This window comes from Arachis hypogaea, chromosome 9, assembly GCF_003086295.3.
Source record: "Arachis hypogaea cultivar Tifrunner chromosome 9, arahy.Tifrunner.gnm2.J5K5, whole genome shotgun sequence".
Taxonomy (NCBI): domain Eukaryota; kingdom Viridiplantae; phylum Streptophyta; class Magnoliopsida; order Fabales; family Fabaceae; genus Arachis; species Arachis hypogaea.
This window is the reverse complement of record NC_092044.1, coordinates 18,990,741-19,000,671: the sequence shown is the minus strand read 5'-3', so window position 1 is coordinate 19,000,671 and position 9,931 is coordinate 18,990,741. Positions and strand designations below refer to the sequence as shown.

At 32.4% G+C, this 9,931-nt stretch overlaps 1 protein-coding gene across 1 annotated transcript; it reads right to left on the bottom strand.

The window, feature by feature from the left end:
* Window positions 1-4,864: 4,864 nt before the first annotated feature.
* LOC112710598 (pto-interacting protein 1) lies at window positions 4,865-8,460 on the bottom strand. The gene is made up of 8 exons (XM_025762885.3): window positions 8,109-8,460; window positions 7,477-7,570; window positions 6,979-7,223; window positions 6,764-6,890; window positions 6,241-6,514; window positions 5,852-5,984; window positions 5,572-5,658; window positions 4,865-5,156 (listed from the first exon to the last, which is right to left on the bottom strand). The coding sequence occupies exons 2-8, from the start codon at window positions 7,559-7,561 to the stop codon at window positions 5,028-5,030; spliced, it is 1,080 nt and encodes a 359-aa protein (XP_025618670.1). The 5' UTR covers window positions 7,562-7,570; window positions 8,109-8,460; the 3' UTR covers window positions 4,865-5,027.
* Between the last annotated feature and the right edge of the window lie 1,471 nt (window positions 8,461-9,931).

Below are 9,931 nucleotides of genomic sequence, written 5' to 3'. Positions count from 1 at the left end.
AATTTTTTTAGTTTAAATTAACTGTTTAATTTTTTAGTTTAAATTAATTGTTTAATTAATTAATATTTTTTAATATTATTTATTTTATTATAATTTATTTATATTTAGATATATAAATTATAACTTACTTTTTATTCTTTTATTTTTATTATTGAAGGAGAAAAACATTAAGCAAATTTACTAGTAAAAATATTAATCTATAGATATATTGATATTTTTAAATTTGAACTTATGATTTGGTTCAATAAGATTCAATAAAATGATTTGGTTCAATAAGATTCAATAAAACCAGACTAAGTTAATAAGGAAATCATGTTAGACACTTGTTCAAATCAGAAGGGCGACTTAAGCAAAAGTCATTTTCCATGACTTCATTTAAGTGGCCGCCAAAAAAAAAATATATGTATTTAAAAGGTACTTTGTTGACTTCTTGTTCACCGTTGTCGTGAGATAATAGAAACTATGGATAGAACAAGTGTCTAGTTGAAAGGCTTTAGGGATGATTTTTTTTTAAAGCTATAGTCGTAGACTAAATTTTCATAGTGATATCTCAGATTCACCTCGTGTACTAAAATTGTTTTTGAAATTTCAATTGCATCAATTACACTTTTTAGATTGAAAAAATTGCACCATATTAATCTCTAACCCATTTTTTATTAACAACGCGCTGATGTGGCTTGATGACATAAATTTTTGGTGAGACGTGTCACCTTATGGTTTAGTCACGTGTAACAGTATAATGACGTGTCGGTCAACGATATGTGACATGCTGACGTGGATGATTATGTCACGTGTTACAATACTATTTGTCCACGTGTCATCCACTATGTCATCGTTACATATGTACCAAATTGGTCCCTTTTACATCAAATAATTCATTTTAGTCCCTGAAATTGAATGTCGTGCACCAAATTAGTCCCTTTATCAGTTTTTTCTCATTGTTTTTATAAATTTAACATTCTCAACCATTTTTTATACACTAATTTTAATTATATTTTTTATTATACAATTTTTTATAATAATTTTCTTAATTAATAATTTTAACTTTTATCTAGAACACATGTTAACTAAAACCAAAACTTTATTATTGCCTCTTGTGTTTATTTGTATCTGTTTTAACAATGTTCAAGTCATGGTTACAATAAGTACTTATATTGATTAATAGTGTAATATATGAAAAAATTGCCTAGCTAAGTTATAGATAAAATGAATTATTATAATCGACAATATAAATATATCTTATTAATTTAGTGAGAAGTCAATTATATGAGAAATTGGACATTTTTAAAATGGATGGAAATAATGAATTTATATTAGTTAACAAGTGCCTTATCAAGTATTTTTAAAATATTTATTAAAGTGTTAAATATTAAAAAAATTGTATTAAGAAATATTATTATACTCTTAACTTACACTCTACTAAATCAATATCAATATCTCACATAATTCTTTTAATAAAATATTATAAAAAAATTGTATAATTAAAACTAAAATTTTAAAAATATTTTATAAAAATACTTGTATTTAAATAACTTGTAAAAAGATAAAATTAAAATTAGTGTATTCAAATATATAATAAGAATTTTAAATTTATAAAAAAATGAGAAAAAACTGATGAAGAGACTAATCTGGTGCACGACATTCAATTCAGGGACTAAAATGAGTCATGATGCAAAGTAAGAGACCAATTTGGTGAACATGTAACGATGATATAGTGAATGACACGTGAATAAATAACATTGTGACACGTGGTATAACCATCCACGTCAGCATGTCACGTGTCGTTGACCGACACGTCATCGTACCGTTTCACGTGGCCAATCCATGAGGTGACACATGTCACCAAAGATCCATGCCATTAAGCCACGTCAGCGTGTCGTTAACGGAAAAGAGCTCAAGGACTAATATGGTGCAATTTTTCCAATGTCAAAGACATAATTGGTGTAATTGGAATCTCAAAAACGATTTTAGTGCACGGCGTCAATCTCAGGAACCACTATGGAGATTTAATCTATAATCGTAATTAGAGTAATATTAGATTACGTTTTAACTTTAAAAATGAAATAAGGTAAGATATTAAAAATATAATACAAAAATTAATTTTTTATATTTTATTTGATAATAATAAATTAAATATATAATAAAATAAATTATAAAATATTTAATTTATTAATATTTTTTCTCACACAAAATTTAAAAAATATAACAGTAAAAAATTATAATACATTAATTTAATATCTCAAAATATAATATTTATATATTTTATTTGTTAAATATAATTTTGTGTGTTTATATTTCTATATCTTTATTTTAATGTCTATTGCTTGTATTGCATAAAAAAAATGGAGACGATGCTAAACAGTTCAGGTCCAATGAGTAGGGCAATGATACACCCTTGAAACATGGTGCAACCCAACCTAAAATTCTCTTGGCCACAGGAAGTAGTTAGACATGATTGTATAGGAATAAACCTCTTTTTGTGAGTATATATCAAAATATTTTTGAAATGTCCTGTTAATTAACAACGAGATATTTTTAAAATATTTTAAAATACAATAAAAATTATTCAATTTAAATATATATTTTTTATAATATTTTAGAGATTAAATTTTAATATAATTTTTTATGAGTATAATTAAAAGAATAAAATATGATTCTTTTAATTTGTTGGTTTAATACTAAGTAAATTTTTTTTATTTTTTCTTTGTCAAAGACGAAGAATAAAAAAAATTCTAGAGTTCGAATTTTGGTATAATTTTTTATATATACATTCTTATTAATTATCTAAATATTCTTACAAAATTTTGTAGTTTTGTACTTTTCAAGTGTTTTTTTTATATTTTTCGCAAATGTTTTTTTTTTCGGCTTATTGTTTAATAAACTAATTTTATATATACAATTTTTTATGCATACAGTAACTTATTGTCTAGCGACAAACCCTTAAATAAAACTTCGATTCGCGATGGATTAGTCTTTAGTCTGTCGGATTAGGAGATATTGTGGATAACCAAAAAAAAATATTTTGGCCAATAAAATATTTACTGATTAAAACATTTATAAAAAAACCACTTTTGAGTTGGATTAAAATGTTAAAATGAAGGGGTAAGTATGGTTTTGGTTCCTACGGTTTTTTGCCAGAATCGAAATCGTACCCGACGTAATTTTTTATTTAGAATCATCCTTAATGTTTTTTTCGTATTAAAATTGTCCTTTTAAATAAAATTTTTAATTTAATTCCAAAACTACCCCTATTTTAATAAAAAAAATAAAATTTTAAAAAAATATAAAAAAAACCGCATTTTGGGGAGGCAAAGGAAACGCGTTGGGGGTGGGGGTGGGGGGAAGGAAACGCGGGAGGGAGGGGAGGAGTCCATCGCCATAGCCGCCGCCACCATCCGACACCTGCATCGTCGCCGGTCCGCCCACGAGCCACCGCCAGAACCACGACCAGAGGAAGACTTCGCCGCCTTCCCTTCATGTATCTTTCTGCCGCCACTGTGGAGTGCGTCACCGGGAAAGGGAGCCCGAGCTGCCGATCTACCCAGCCGTGGAGTGTGTCGCCGCCGTTCATGCATGCTCCTGCCACCACTGATCTACTCAGCCGTCGTCGCTCCGTCGCCCACGAGCTGCCGGTGGTCCTGCTTCGCCTTCTGCATCTGCTTCTTTGTGCTTTAAATTTCTGATTTGGCTTTGTACTTCTCTGTTGATTTGGCTTTGTGCTTGAATTTGTTGATTTGACTTTGTATTGATTTGTTGATTTGTTGCTTTCTGTTTCTGCTTGTGTTAAATTTGTGTTGATTTGTTGATTTTCTGCTTCTCTGTTGATGCTGTTATTCTTGGAGGTGGAGGTTGGGGGGTCGGGGGGAAGGGGAGACGGGGAGGGGGAGGGGGAGGGGAAAGGGGAAAGGACGCGGGGTGGGGGTGGGGGTGGGGGAAGGGAAAAGGGGGGAGGGGGACGACGGCGGCGTTGGTGGTGGTATTGGTAGTGGTATTGGTGGTAGTGGTGGTGTTGGTGGAAGTTGTGGCGGTGGTGTTGATAGTGGTGGTGATGAAGGAGGTAATTGTATTGGTAGTGATGAGGGTATTTTTGTCCAAAAAAAATAAAAAGGACGATTTTAATACGAAAAAAAAAACGTTAAGGATGATTCTAAATAAAAAATTAGATGAAAAACGATTTCGATTTTGACAAAAAACTTTAGGGACCAAAACCATACTTACCCCTAAAATGAATAAGTCAATAAAGAATAGCTCAATAACGCACAGATAATACTAATTTTACTACAATTAATAGTTTCCTGCTGTTATAAGTGCAGTAATAAGTGTAAACTTATTTATCATAACATGTACTATAAAGTTTTAATAATTTTTATAACACACTAAAATATATATTATTCTATAATTTGTTTATACTATGACCATCAACCATGTTATATATACAAAAAAATCTAAAAAAAAAAAATCAACTATCAAATCTGTCACCCCGTGTAGAATACAAATTAATTTAATAACAAGCAAATATGTTATCAAATGTAGATATTGCAAATTGTTAAACAAATTTTTCAAATCATAGATAATAATACTTAATAAAAAGAAAAATAACATTACATGCCTTTCTTTGAATGCTAACTTCTTATGTCTATGTAAGCACGTTTGTTTTCTCAGTCATGAGTGATGCTATCCTCAAAAATATTTACTTCTATTTCTTAGTTTTAAATTTAGAACATAAACAATTTCTTAATGGCCACACTCTAGTTAGATGAAAAAAAAAATAATAGTAATAAGAGAATTAATCAAAAAAATGGAAAACAGAATGTAAAACAAGAAATCAAGTAACACTAAAAAGAATAGATGAAACGTGGAAAAGTTAAAAAGAACCTCATGAATTATGAACAAAATGAATATAATGTAAAAACTGGGTACAAATCATGTTCGAACAATTTAGCATCGCCTCCTGTAACAATCTCTTATAATTTTTGCATGACACTCGCGCACATACTCAGAGAGAGAGGCAGAGACAGAGACAGAGATTAATTTGGTGTTTCACCAGGAGGTCCCTGTCGTGCCGTCAACAAAGGTTGAAGAGCTTTGACTACAATGCTCATGTTTGGTCTAAAATCAGCTTCATATTGAACACACAACGCAGCAACAGCAGCCATCTACAATGAGACAAGCACCACGCTGTTATACATAAATATTTTCTTATGTAAAATAGTTGGAGGGCACATGTCTTCTTCTAGTGTAATAAATACCCCTGATGATGAATCTTAAAACTAAACTACGTATATATTGATTTATATTCAATAAATTTCCCCCTAAAAGAGATCATAACAAAATTTTATACTCAAATTTTGGGCAAAAGCAGAGTAGCTAGATCTGCTCTACTTCAGCAACAATAAAATAATTCTGTAACTGCCTCTAACAAGCTTCTTTTGCACAGTTTCCGAATTCATGAACATATATTTCAAGTAAACATATGTCATAAAACACTTCCACAAACATCAACACCACCCTAGCTCAGAAAGGGCATATAAAGGTGAAAAGGAAGAAAGATATACTTAAATAGATTAACACCTTAGCAATTGCTTTGGGTGGATATTCTGCTCCAAGTTTCGGATCAACACACTGCTTGACTTTATCCTCGCTAAGTCTTGGTGTAGCCTGAAATACAAGTTGCTATGATAAGCTGCATAGCCTACATTCAAAATTTATTGGAAAAGAGTACAATAGATTACAGTAAAGAGGTTCAAACTCCGCATTTTCTTCCTTTTTTCTTTTCACTTTTGTTTACTTTTTCTTTTGTTTACTTTTTGGGGGGGGGGGGGTGACACAAACATATAGCATAAACTAATACCCAAGTAACCAGACTCTGTTGTCCACGTGGTAGTGTATGATCAACGGGTTTCCTTCCAGTCAAAAGTTCCAGAAGGACAACACCAAAACTGTAAACATCACTCTTAGCATTCAATTGCCCAGTCATTGCATATCTGCATCCATGACATTAAACATTTAGCAGTTGAAGCTAATGCACTACATAACGAAGAAATATTATGTCCATGATTATAAAATGACTAAGTTATATACTTATGTTGGATGCAGAAACATAAAATGATGTATGTGAATAGACAAATGCTTGTCCAGTCAACTATGAAAAAAACCAACTGGTAGAATGAAGACGTGCATATATTGATACTCATATCTTACTCTAGTGCATAACATGAAAAATTGATACTCATATCTTACTCTGGTGCATGATAACCAAAGGTTCCAAGGACACGAGTAGAATGAAGACGTGCAGCCATGTCAGGAGCCTGATTTGACAAATCAAAATCTGCAATTTTAGCAACATCATCGTCAAAGATTAGTACATTGCTTGATTTGATGTCCCTGTGGATAATGTGGGGATCAGCCTTCTCATGCAAGTATTCAAGCCCTCTTGCAGCCCCTACAGCAATTTTCACTCTCTGTGCCCATGTCAAAATTGGGCCAGGTATTGCTCCTTTTACACCTTTTCTGCCTGCAGTAATAATAGTAATAATTAAAGCAGATGAATAGAATCTTTTTCTTACCAAGAAAAAAACAAATAACATATTTCATGTAGAGACACTGCCTGTCAAGGCACTAAAAGAAAAATGATGTAAAAAAAATAACATAATCCAAAATCTACTCAGATCCTCTAGGATACAGAAAGATTCAGCTAGCATTTATGGATGTTAACATTTTTCTAATTCAACCAAGGTAAAGGAAGCACTATATAGTATAATACCATGTAAGATATCATGAAGAGACCCATTAGCAGCAAATTCATAAGCAAGAACTCGGGAACCTCCATCAACACAATAACTAAGCAACTGAACAAAATTTTCATGCTTCAGCCTTGATACCATTGAAACCTGAAAGTTAAAAAATCACCTGGTTCGTGGGATTTGAACAACTTCAATGAGGTGTCAGAGAATAGTAAGCACAGGTTGACGCACTTACTTGGGCCAAAAATTCATCATCAGGCTGTTTACTAGCATCTAACTTCTTGATTGCAGCATCCTGCCCACTTTTAAGAACCGCATGATATACTCTTCCATATGATCCCTCTCCAACCAGAGCCTCTTGTGCAAAATTATTTGTAATTTCTTTTAGTTCATCTGCCGGTATAGCAGGAACTTCAATGGGTTGGACTTTAACGGTCTGCGGTTTTGCGGTTTCAGAAGAATGATAGTTTCCATTATTCCCTGTACAAAAGATTTTATCACAACACTTTCACCAAAATTCAGTTCCTGGTAATACAATATCAAACAAACTAATGAAATTGACTAATTGAGCATCAAATTACAGCATCTTAACCATATACTACATTACTACTACAAATCCAATGCAATTGAAATAGAACGATGGACACGGAAATATCGACCAAATTGCACGAATGAGACCTATATACATATATCATCTTTGAAGTAATCCTTTAGCTAAAATGGGCCAAATTACCTGCTGGGTTTTTCACGGCATATTGTCCTCCATTTTCAACTGACTTGGCATAATCATCCTCTTCACAACAGCCAAAACAACTCATGATTCTTTTCTGACGGATACAATTCATAAGCCCATCAGTAATTATTCACTTTTAAAGCTAAACATAAATTTCAAAAGAAAAAATTCCATTGCAACTTTTCAATAATGCAAAAGAAAGAACAAAACACTGCATTTGCATGTGTTACTATTCTGTTTTCAATTGCAATTGTTTCCATAATTTCACAAATAACACGATGGCAAGTGAAGAACGAAAATTTCACAGCATAACATCAGTGTCTCAACTTCGAAAAAGCTCATAATCACTTCGGTAAGTCAATAGCAATCACATGCAGCTAAAATGAAGGTGGATCAACAAATCAGTTTCCACCAATCAGAGCAAAACAACTTCTAAAATCAAAGCCAGTTCATAGATCAGTCTAAAATCAAATCTTGCCGGAAAATGCTCATCAACTTAAAACAAAAGAACACACATGCAAATGAATTCGATCACGAAACTGAAATTGCGAATTTGATTAAATAAAAAAAAAAAGAGTAAAGAAAGAAAAGATAATAACTGAAGTTGAAGTGTGTGAAAGATCGATGAGTACCTGAAAGGAAAAGGTAAAAGCTCCGCAGCTGAGAACTCAGTTTCGGTGAGAAGAAGCAACGGTATAAGATTATAACGCGTAGCTGAAACGAGGCGCAGGATAAGAAGAGGGGTGCGTAGTTTAAGATGGGTGGGTTGGCAGTTGGAGACTTGGAGGAAGTTCTCGACTCGCTTTTGATTTGGAATCGGAATTACGAGCAATTGAGTACTGTTGTGTTTTGCTTTGCTGTGTTTGGTACTGTTCTATTAATTTATTTATTAATTAACTCATGGATTTATTATTTATCTATTATTGTGACATTCTTTTCATTTTTGTCCAGTTCAGATTTCAGAATCAGAATAATTAAGCTGTTACTATTTTAGTCATATGCATTCTAACATATCCCAATATTTGGTGGTTAATCAATTAAAAAAATGAAATAATAATGATTTGGTCTCAGGCTTCTTTTCGCCGTTTACGTGTTGTACTGCTGTGCGCCGACCGGGCAAGCCAGACTTGACTTATGGCAAATATACAGAAACCGACGCTGACAGGGGGTTTCTTAAGAAAGTTTTAGATTAAACTATGTTGCTCCAAATTTCATGAACTAAGTTTTGCAAAATTTTTGTGAACCAGTATATTGGTGTTTCAATTATTTTTAATTATTGATGTTAATTATAGAAAATATATAATATAATATATATAATTAAGATTAATAATTAAAATTTATTAAAATATTAATATAGTGGTGTATTTAAAATTTTTTTTCTAAATTTATATGTACGATTGTATTTAATATTTTAAATTTGATAGATATTTAGATAGAGTTATTTTGATGTAAAATTAATATTTAAAATTTTTTAGATAAGTCAAAATATTTAATTAAATTATTATTTAATAATTTAGATAAAGTATATTTTTGTTTTTAATATTTATATTTTTTATATCCTTAACCTTTAATTACATTCAATTTTATTTCTAACGTTTTTAATTTTTAGCAAAACTATCCTTAAATATTAACTTCGTCTAAATCACTAACAGAACTAGATGATCTGACAATGTGAAAATATGACGTGGCAAAAATTGGTAACATGGGTGAAAAAAAGTGAAATTACATATTTTTTCCCCTCCAAATTAAACGTATAACCTTCTCTTCTCATCTCTTCTCTTCTCTTTTCTCACTCACTCACTCACACCACACTCTTTCACTCTTACCCGTTCTCTGTAAACAACAAAAATTAGGGGAGAAGCGCCATGGCTTGCTCGACGGTGATGAGAGGTAATCATCGGCGGTTCCAGACGCACCGACGACGGGACTTGCAACAAAAAGGAGACGCGCAGTCCAAGCGGCGTATTGCAGGTGAGACACGATCATCGCCGTCCCTGTTTTTACTACAAGAAACGCATTGAATACCGTCAGATTTAGCTATGGCCATTATCGGAGGATTTAACGGCTTTTTTACATCGGATACGAGCAAGATTTCGTTCCCAAAATTAGTTATCATTGGATTTTATATTCCGCCACTAAATTCAACAGTAATCAATGCTGCAAAATTTTATTTCAATAGTGCCGACTTTATCCATGAATCTTCCGTCAAATTTGGCCACCAGTATATCGGTTTAGTGAAACGCTGTGTTTAGGCGATTTATCGACGAAAATTTCCGCCGATAAATTTGACGGTAAAATTGGGATAAAATTCAAATGTGAAACCCTCCCCCTCACTTCTGTGAACTCTCTCTATTTTCTCGTCTTCTCTCTTCGGCGTTGAAGTTGTCGCCTCGCCACCACCACCTGGAGCTTCCACTGCCGCCGCCGTTGTACGTTGTCGTTGCTGGAGCTGTCG

Excerpts from the sequence above, each read along its gene's own strand:
- LOC112710598 (XM_025762885.3), bottom strand. The coding sequence starts at position 7,561 with ATGAGTTGTTTTGGCTGTTGTGAAGAGGATGATTATGCCAAGTCAGTT. Across the intron at positions 7,224-7,476 it reads TGCCGTGAAAAACCCAGCAG|GGAATAATGGAAACTATCAT; the intron begins GTAATTTGGCCC and ends TCTTTTGTACAG. Across the intron at positions 6,891-6,978 it reads ATGATGAATTTTTGGCCCAA|GTTTCAATGGTATCAAGGCT; the intron begins GTAAGTGCGTCA and ends TTTAACTTTCAG.